At 38.6% G+C, this 9,975-nt stretch overlaps 2 protein-coding genes across 2 annotated transcripts in view; both read left to right on the top strand.

The window, feature by feature from the left end:
* Window positions 1-163: 163 nt before the first annotated feature.
* On the top strand, window positions 164-5,300 carry LOC106530203 (ADP-ribosylation factor-like protein 13B; the record flags this gene model as incomplete). Its single annotated transcript, XM_014025792.1, is given in 7 exon segments — window positions 164-269; window positions 352-554; window positions 776-890; window positions 1,004-1,145; window positions 1,390-1,506; window positions 3,651-3,719; window positions 4,389-5,300. Coding segments are annotated over 7 exon segments (829 nt in total), but the record flags the coding sequence as incomplete, so codon positions are not given.
* Window positions 5,301-5,674: 374 nt separating this feature from the next.
* LOC106530204 (ADP-ribosylation factor-like protein 13B) overlaps window positions 5,675-9,975 on the top strand; it is a gene marked incomplete at its 3' end in the record, with an annotated part of 8,433 nt that continues 4,132 nt past the window's right edge. The window contains 2 exon segments of the mRNA XM_014025793.1: window positions 5,675-5,802; window positions 6,781-6,851. Of these exon segments, the coding sequence (XP_013881247.1) occupies window positions 5,729-5,802; window positions 6,781-6,851 (145 nt within the window).

Raw genomic sequence — 9,975 nt, forward strand, 5'->3', positions numbered from 1 at the left:
AATTCTCACAGCTCTTTTCTTTAATAAAAAAACAGGTTTTGTAATTGTCCTACATGCTTACCCCCAGACTTCAGTACAATAAAGCAGGTGTCTATTATTGCATTATTCAACATATTTTAAGGAATACAAAAGGGATCATTTCTTTCCTCCTCTCTGCTCTCAGACTGGCCAACAAACAGGACCAGGAGGGAGCGCTGGCCGAAGCAGACATCATAGAGAATCTGTCGCTGGAGAAGCTCGTCAAYGAGAACAAGTGTCTCTGTCAAATCGTGAGTATAGAGCCGAAGGTAAATGGCACTTTGTCAACACACAGACCCAATGATCTGGTCTTCATTTACCTTCCTGCTCCAGGAGCCCTGCTCTGCTGTGTTAGGCTGTGGAAAAAAGCTGGACAAGTCCATCAAGAAGGGCCTGAACTGGCTCCTCAGCAACATCGCCAAGGACTACGAGGCCATCGCTGAGCGCGTGCAGAAGGACACGGCCGAGCAGCGTGCTCTGGAGGAGCAGGACAAGAAGGAGAGGGCGGAGAGGGTGCGGCGGATAAGAGAGGAGAGGTGAGGACACCGGCGAGGGGCGGAGATTATGTTGGAAAGGTCAGGACGAGGCAGAGGTGGAATTTTAAAATGAAATGTGGGAGAAAAACAAAGATACGATAAATAAATCCTGGGTGAAACCGAGAAGTCAGAGTAAAACTCCTCTAAAGTGGTCGTCTATTAAAGGAAGCAATCTAAAATGTCTAATTATAAAGAAAGGTTGATATCTTTTCTGTCCTCAGAGATCGGCTGGAGCGAGAGGAGGCTGAACGAGAAGGCAGGCCGGTCCAAGAGGACGAAGGCAACGATGAGAACATACAAAGTCCCTTCCAGCCCATCCAAAACGTGATTTCTAAGGTGTGCAATCATAAGGCCATGGATTATTAATATTTAGTTTTTTAATATTCTCAGCTCTCAATGATGTCACTGGGTTGTATTTCACTGGTCCATCTTGTATTTTTTTTTATCAGAATGAGGGACAAGAAAAGGAGAGGAAGAAGCAGGAAGATCAGCAGGAGGACAGCAGGACAGCAGGGTTGGAACAGGAGGACGAGGAGGACAACGATCAAGAACCAGACGTCACGAGCCAAACTCCTGAAAACCCAGCTTCGAGTGAGTCCTTTTACCTAACTGAAAGAAATATTTTCGTAGGATTGCAGCAAAGATCTTTGAGGAGACGTCCTGTTGCACAGCTCTGCTTTTGAGGATGCTGAACAGACTTCAAGTGCTGAATATTTAATATGAAGTCATAAAGTTGTAAGAAAATAATTAAAAAAGGCTGCTAAAAGGATGAGAGATCACCTTTCTTAAACTTGCATCTTATCAACCAGCTCAGGTGTTTGTATTTCACACACAGCGGGCGGGCAAAGCAAAAAGAAAACTAACAAACTGCACCTGAAGAGGAAGCACAGGGTGGACCCTCTGAGGACAGACGACGGACCTGCAGAGAGTCCCAAACCGGCCCCTCCTCCAGGTCAGTGAACGCATCACCAAGAGCTGCCACTCAAATCGTCATTCCTGTGCTGTTAGGCAGTGGTGGSCTCAGCTAACCAAAAAGTTAGCTTCACTAATCTGCWAAACAAGAAGAGTTGTAGCTCTGCTAAACAGGTAAAAATTAGTGGAAGCTAATGCTAACAGCTAAGACTACTGGTAGGACTGACATAAACCTGTTGTTAGTTTTCTATTCGTTTGATGTGAAGGTGGGTGGGATCATCAGACAATTCAAACCAGTGTTAATGCCCTGTCTAACATTTCCAGTTTATCCCTTTCAAAATAAAAGCATTTTGATCGAGTTTGTATTTTTATAAAAAAACGTTTGAAGTTAAACAGCAAATAGTAATAATTCTTTCTCTACCATATTTATATGTAGTCAATGTTTGTAATTGTTATTTAAATATAATTAAACGTAATATATTTTTGTAATGATCTTAATTTAAAGTTTAGCTGCTACAGATGCTACATGCTACACACACGGTGCTGATACATACAACACTGCTTGTAAGAAAGGATAGTTTTATTTAATTTGCAATAAATTGCATGAAAATAGAGGTTTTACACTTATGGATTTGTTTTAGTGGAATTAAAAATAGTAGAACCAAATTTAGGYCCACTAATGATTTCTGAAGTTAGCAAAAAAGCTAATCCGCTAAATGAGRTGTTGGTTCCACTATCAGCTGATTATCAGACCACTGTTGTTGGGCTACATGATGGCTGCATCTTATCATGCGCTCACAAAAACTGAAATAACATTCAAATCTGAAACGTACAGAACAAACTTTATCTTTCAGCTTCTTGCAATTTGTTGCTTGTCATTTTTGTGTAGATTTCTGTAATCGGTTGTATTTACATTTTAGATCGTACATATGCTTTCATTTTACTTCAATAAAAAACTAAAATTTGCCAAAGATTAGCTGTAAATTTTACAACAAAGTTCTACTTATTTTTACTCATAGAGACTCCTCAATTCAGCTCATATTTGCTGTAAAAGCAAGTGGTTTAAATATGAAACAGCTGGAGGAGCATTTAGCAATAAATTGGGTAATTGGCAACAAATCATTAAGTGGACTGGTTATAAAAAGAGCAAAACTTTTTATGTCACAACGTCTATATTAAAGAGAAGAAAGAGCATGTGGTCTGTTATCAGCACACAGCTCAAATCCCTGCCTCTCTGAAGATATGGAGGTACATTAGTGCTTCTGGCTCAACCAGCTKAAGCAGTTACATTAAATGCATCATGTTTATATTGTATGCTTATATTTTTAATGCTTGATTCTGATTCATTGCTCAAATCCAATATTTATGTGTGGTTGTTCACATTATTTTAAATGCCTCCTCCAGACTCCAGCATGTTCCCCCACAGGCCCGTATGCACAGAAAATATGTGAGGTTACATTCAGCACGCTGAGTTACAGGAGCTGATGTRCAGTCAGAGCCGATTAAATRATTATTTGCTGTGCTAGTTTCATCCAGTGTTTACATTTGAACCTGCCATTGGACAACTATTCTTCTTGTGCAGCTTTGTATTTATGGAACGGGAGCAACAAGCTGAAAGTGAAACTAACTGAAGTATTGATCTGAACTGAAATAGTGAGTGTTCAGACTGCAGTGGCTTTGAAAAACAGCAGATATTTGTTTGATTTTGTACCACATACTGAAAACTGGGTCGGACTTGAAAAAAAAAAAAGGAATTGTAACGTTCAGACTGGCTTARAAAAACACAGATGTGGGTCGCATAGAGCCAAAATGTTGAATTTAGGTTGCATTTTCCGGCAGTGTGAATGAACCTTTGGCTTCACAAAGCCCTAAACCTGCTGTAGGGAGGCAGATCAGTGCAAGCTGAGACATGAGGGAACAGTACCTTCATCAGCTCGTCATCATCAACATGTTTTATCTTGTGTAGTGTGCCTCATTCAGCACAAGCATCCTCGCCTCTGCGATGACAAAAGCAAAAGTGTGTTTAGTGTTTTAATTGTAATTTTTCTAAGGATCTTTACATTATTTGATGGGTGAAGACAGAGCCTGATCCTCAGTCCTCATCAATTGTTTCTTCTTCTTTTAATCACAAGATTTCCCATGTTTCTGCCTCATCAGATTGTGTTGGTTCTTTTGTTTCTTTAGTTGGATGGGCCACGCCCAAAGTGTCTAGACTGCCCAAACTAGAGCCGCTCGGGGACTCGAGGCACTCCGGTAAAGCTATTTGATGAGATCCAGTTTGTGTTAACCGTACCTTCATGTCCTGCGCCATCTTCAAACCCCCCCTCACTAACCCAGTTTCAGGTGGAATCCTGCTCAGGTTCAGTGTTTCTTCCATCCAGCTTCACACTGGCTCCCTAACTTCTTCTAGCTTTTATTAAAGATCAGCTAATCAAACCCAGTGTTTTTACAAAGGTTTMGCATTTTACCCACTGCCTTTCATGCCAGTTTAGGATCTTGTGTTTAGAAATGTAGCTGTTTAGATCAAGCCTTGGAAATSTGTGTATTCTCTCAGCAGAAGTGTGTGTCTCTCAGTGAATGTGGTCCATTTATTCTCAGTGTGGAGCTGCAGGAGAAACACTGAACTCTGTCCACTTTAAGACACATCCTGACTGTTAATAAGTGTCTCATCCTTGTTTCTTCTTCTCCCTGCATCTCACCAGTCATGTGCATGAGTGTCGGACCGTTTCTTTTACACAAAGACCTGTTTTTCTTTTGTACCCCTGCTCAACTCTCTCCGAATTACAATCACGTCTACACATCGTCTTCTGTGACTTGTCTAATTGGTGTCTTCGGTTCATTAACAGAGCAGGATTGTAAAATTATTTACATTTTAGCACCTGTTGGATGCACTTTGCTAACCCTCTCTCCTCCCTTCCGCAGAGTTTTACAAGAAACCTCTCCCGCCGCTGGCGAATAAGCCGCGGCCAAACGGAGACGCTCAAGACGTCATTTTTTAGGCCGACCCCTTATGGCTGAGGTCAGCTCTCCACCAATCACAGCTCTCTCTTGTGCTTTTTGTCTGAAGCGAGCGGCGTGTAGACAACCGATCCGAACGGCGGCGGCGACCACGGAGGAGGAGCCGAGCGGCAACACAAAGTCCTGCTCAGAAGCTGTCGTTTGATTTTTAAAAAACTGATGCAATTCAGCATAAAAAGCTGTCTATGTCCTATTTTCACTCAACAAAAGCACTTTTAGTGCTGAACATTTTTTATTATTACTATTTTTTATTCATAATATCAGTATTAAAACGTGTGGACTTCACGAGTCCAGCTGAAATACTTTTATTGAGAAAGAATGTAAATAAAACATGTGTGTTTTTGTGTACTGATCATATTTCTGCCATATATTTTTGCACCTTGACAGTCATTGTGCTTTAAATGGGCTGTTTTTCAAGTCGAACATTTCCTGTTACAGCAGCTGTCTTCACAGTTTATACGTCCGAACACTACACTGTACATAAAAACAATGTCACTTTGCATCATAGTCGTTGGCTTTAGTAATGTCTTGATGTTTAAATTGCAACACTGTAAAGCTGTCATTGCAATGATGAGAGACTTTTATGCATTCTGCTGTTTACACTCTCGTACCTGTTATTAAGGTGCCATTTGCTCACTCACAATACAACACTTTGTATCGTAAATGGGTGAAATGTCACTTTAAAAACCACATGAATGCATTTCAGATCTGCAGTGCAACATKCAGCCTCTTATCAATGATCCAGATGTTAAAAAAAATATTTTTTCTACTCGATCTGAATTTTATAACAGCACAATTAAATATGTTTTAAATATATTATCAACTGATTGGTATCATTTTGGTGTGTGTGTGTGTGTGTGTGTGTATATATATATATATATATATGTATAATACCTGTTTATTTAATTCATTCAGTTGTCTTTCTGTAGTGTACTGCAGAACAATAGGAGAACAGAGGAGGTACACAGGCCTTGTTACTTTTAATTTCTAGCATTTTTTCATTTCCCCCAACATTAAAAGTGGAACAAACTTTTTTTTTTTTGCAAAACTCTGCAAATGTGATCCAGTGGGAACAACACAAAGCAATCAGTAGGACTTTACTCACACGGCAACAGTGAGGCTTCTGATCCTTTGGGAATTAGCCAGAAATCCACAGCTAATCTCTCAGTCAGGTCTCTTCAGTGACCGAGGGTTATGGGTCAGCAGAAACAGGGTCTGGCCTTTCGGAGGTGGAAGCCGAACTCATGAAGGCCAGCTGGCTCCAGAGGACCGTCGCATGGATCGTGCGTTTGATGTCATTTAGGCGCAAATTTCAAAGTTAAGTTTAGAAGGCAGGAAGTGGCTTTGTTTTCTTGTGCGTTTGGACTGAAGTGGATCTCACGCTGGCTGCAGTCTGTTTACTCTGTAGATGTGCTGCTTTACTTTAAGTTCCTTGTTTTTATGGTTAAAGAGTTTTCTAAAGATGGTTTTAAAGGAACTGGCACACTTTAATATTTTAGACAATTTTTGCTGACATGAAAATCTTGTTATGAGTAAATTACTCATAGTTTATAAATTCATTCAACTCATTAACATTACAGCATGTATATGTCCAAAAGAGGCTTCTAATAGGTTTCTTTTTATTTCAGTCTTTAACATCTGAAACGTTGTAGTGTGACTGGGCTTTAGACGGATGCATTCTGTCAAGAAATGCTAACCTTTTAATTTAGCTAAGTATTTACCAGTTAAAGTTAAAAATCACTTTTTAAACATTGTTTATAAGTGATTTGTAGCTAAATGTATTTTATTTCAGGGCTCTTATGTGTTGCTAATTGTGCTACAAAGCTTGCCCTGTTTAAGACAAGAGTCTTAAGATCTTTATGAAGTGAAAATGTGTATCTGTGATGAATATTGCCAGGCTCTTGTGTACACGACTGCGTCACCTCATCACTATAGGAACGTCCAGCAGCCCTCACTCCTGTTGCACCTAAAGGAGAATCCATTTTTTAAATTTAATTTGACAACTACACTAACGTTTTCTACAACAGAGCAGAACTTAAATAAAAGGTATTATTTTGTCGCTTTATTCAGCTTTGTGTTATTAAAGAAGCACTAAAATTGCCTGGATGAGGTTTTGCAGCATCATTATGTTGTTTTGTTGCTTCCCCACGTGGCTGCTGCTGACGCACTCAGTCAAAGTCAAGTCTCTGGTTATTATCAGGCTTATCTGTGCCTGAATGTGTGTCATGAGAGTTAAGCTGCAAATTAGCAGCAGGGATGGTTGTATTCATTTTATTTTTCACCTTTTTGTTTACAGGAAAGTGACCCTGGTGATGGTAGGCCTGGATAATGCAGGTAAAACAGCCACAGTCAGAGGAATTCAGGGAGGTGAGAGTTTTTGTGTTTTCCATGAACATTGACATTAAATGTGACTGCTCGCAGCTGTGTTTGGTTCTTGTTCATTTTTTTCCCAATTCAGATTAGTTTTATTCATACAGCTCTGTAAAACTCCTCAGTGAAACAAAGTGCTGTACATCCAATGCAATAAAACAAACTGTAAATAAATAGTAAATAGTCTGAACCTGGACTCCAAAGCACTTTACACTTCAATCATTCACACACTGATGTACAAATAATTTAATAACACAAAATAGTAAAAAGAAAAAAAAGTAAAAATCAACACGTAGCAGGTAGAAAAAGCCAAGAAATAAAAAAATCAAAAAAAGTTTTAAGCAAGTTTTTAAAAGCAGCTAAGGAGGATGCCTGCCTAATTTTGACTGAACACCTACGTATTTTTTGTACATTTTTTTTAATTTAAGGAAATAGGAACAAGCTGTTTCTTTGTGTATGACGGCATAGTTGGTAGTTGTTGCCTCTCAGCAAGACGGTTGCTGGATCAAATCCCAGCTGGGGACCAGGCATTGTAGCTAGAGGGGCATATTAACAATGTCCTGGAGGAGTGGTGTATTTCTGGCTTAAAGTGTCCACACCTTCTCTGAAAACTTACCTAAAAGCCTGCTGGTGACCCCTTTGGGTGGAGCCTGCATGTTTCTCTCCACGCATGTGTGGGTTTTCCTCAGGTAAGGGGGGTTTCCTCCCGCACACCAAAAACACGACTGTTAGGCTAATTGGTGACTCTAAATTGACCCTGGGTGTGAGTGAGAGAGTGAATGGTTGTTTGTCTCTATGGCCCTGTGATGGAGTTGCGACCTGTCCAGGGTGTACCATGCCCCTCGCCATGTGACTGCTAGATGTGGGCACAAGTGACCCTAAAAGGAAGAAGCGGGTTAAAGGTGATGGATGGTTGGATGCTTCTTTGTAACAAAATGCCAAAAGATGTAATATAACATCGGTGCTGAGCTGTTATTTGTCGACACAACACAAGTTTCTGATTATTCCTAGAAGAGAGGAGAGGTTCAACAAACAAACACTGATCTGAAAATGGTCAGACACTGGACTGAAAATGAGGAACAGTGCCACTAATTTTTAAAGAAAATCCTTGAAACACTTTCAACAACCCATCCATCCATCCATTTTCTGTACACGCTTTTTCCTTTTCAGGGTTGCGTGGGTCACTGGTGCCCATATCCAGCAGTCACAGTGCGAGGGGCGGGGTACACCCTGGACAGGCCGCAAGTCCATCACNTAATGCATGAAAATGTTTGCTGTTATGTGTGTGTGTGTGTGTGTGTGTGTGTGTGTGTGTGTGTGCGCGCGCGTGCGTGCAGAGTTAGTGACACATGTCGCTCAAATCGTGTGCAGTGATTTAGCCATTTGGATCCAGATGCTAACAGTTTTCCAAGTCCTGGGTGGGGGTCCCTCAGTGGGTCGGGAAACACCAATCATGGGTGTTTTTGCTAATGTTTATGTCCCAGTTTTCATAGCAGCTTTTTTTTATAGACCATGATTATATTTTGATATTTGTATATAGTAAATAGTGCATCTGCTGTAAAATGATTACATCTAAACAGTTTATTTGAAGTTTAGTGCGTAAAACTGTGCTTCATGTCCAGATAATTTTTAATTTTTACCAGTCGAATCATGCAAAACAAACAAACAAACAAATAGTCGTGTTATTTATTCATGTTATTTCATGATATAAAGCTGGCTGACTTCAGGTGGCAGTAAAAAAACAACTAATACTTCCATCTTCATGTCTGTTGATATAGGCGCTCAGAGTCAGAGGCAGCAGTATTATTAGGTACTTCCCAAACAACAATTTACGTCAACACACACGTTATGTATCCTATTTTTTACAACAAACTAACCTTTACCATTTTCTTAAATATACAACATTTTCCAACAGTTTTAACACCAATCCTGAGGTTATTCCACAGTTGTATTCCTTGAATTGAAGTACTTCTTTCCTTTAAACTAGTTTGAAATAGCAGTTTTGTAAAATATGATTTGTAATTGTTTTACATGCTTCCCCCCAGACTTCAGTACAATAGATGTGGAATAATCATCGGATTACACAGCATATACAATTCAATAACTTTTACTTTATACAGGAAAACAGTTGATTTAGCTATTTTCATTCTAAAGTAATTTGAGTATTCATGATCATTATTTTTAGACAAGGAATACAATAAAAATCATATCAAAAAATAGTATTTGCAACTTGTTATTTATGCATTTAAAAATATACCAGGCTATATAAATAAACAAACATAGTCCCACAACCTCAAACTCGTAGACATAATAATAAAAATAGAAATGTCAGATATAATCTTTGGAATTTTACCAAAAAATATACAAAATCACAGGTTATTCATACTCTATACTTGTCCCATCCTCCCTAGTAAAAATTATAGTTTTGTCAAAAAGAAAAGGAAGTTGTTTTTTATTATCGTCTATATAATTTTCATCTACATTTCATTAACACAATGTAGCAATAATTGCTTAACCTGAATAAACACATATTTAACAACCTTTAGAAGAACTGCTCAATTAAAAATAATATACATAAAAAACATTCTCGCTTCAAAAAACAACTAAATTGTTGGTTTTTGCAGCAGCTGTAGCATCTTCATTTTCCTGCTTGATAAATAAATACATACAGTCGTGACCGACAGATGATTTTTAAAACATAACTAATATTGGCTGATTAACTGATCTATCTCTAGAACAATGAGGTTTTATTTTCAGGTGGAAATTTTTAGCCTGGTAAGATTTTAGTGTTGTTGGTTAGCACAAACTTATAGTTTGACTTTAAGAGGCATTGCATTTGTTGTTTGATAATGGACATATGGAACCTGTTGTTGAAAAAAATAAAAAACAAGTTAATAAATTAGACATCTTTCCAGACAAAAGCTAAAATATTTGGGCCTATTTTGAGTTATATCATTGCAGCCGATTATTGATTATTAAAAACTTAAAAATAAAACTGTTACTGTGGGTGCCATATTTTGTATCACAAAAATATACACCAACTTCATAAAAGCTGTTTTTTATTAACCAATACTGTTGCATAATATGATCTGTTTAGTGATATTTATGGTTTGTATATATA

This window comes from Austrofundulus limnaeus, unplaced genomic scaffold (genome assembly GCF_001266775.1).
Source record: "Austrofundulus limnaeus strain Quisiro unplaced genomic scaffold, Austrofundulus_limnaeus-1.0 Scaffold499, whole genome shotgun sequence".
In the NCBI taxonomy this organism is placed as follows: domain Eukaryota; kingdom Metazoa; phylum Chordata; class Actinopteri; order Cyprinodontiformes; family Rivulidae; genus Austrofundulus; species Austrofundulus limnaeus.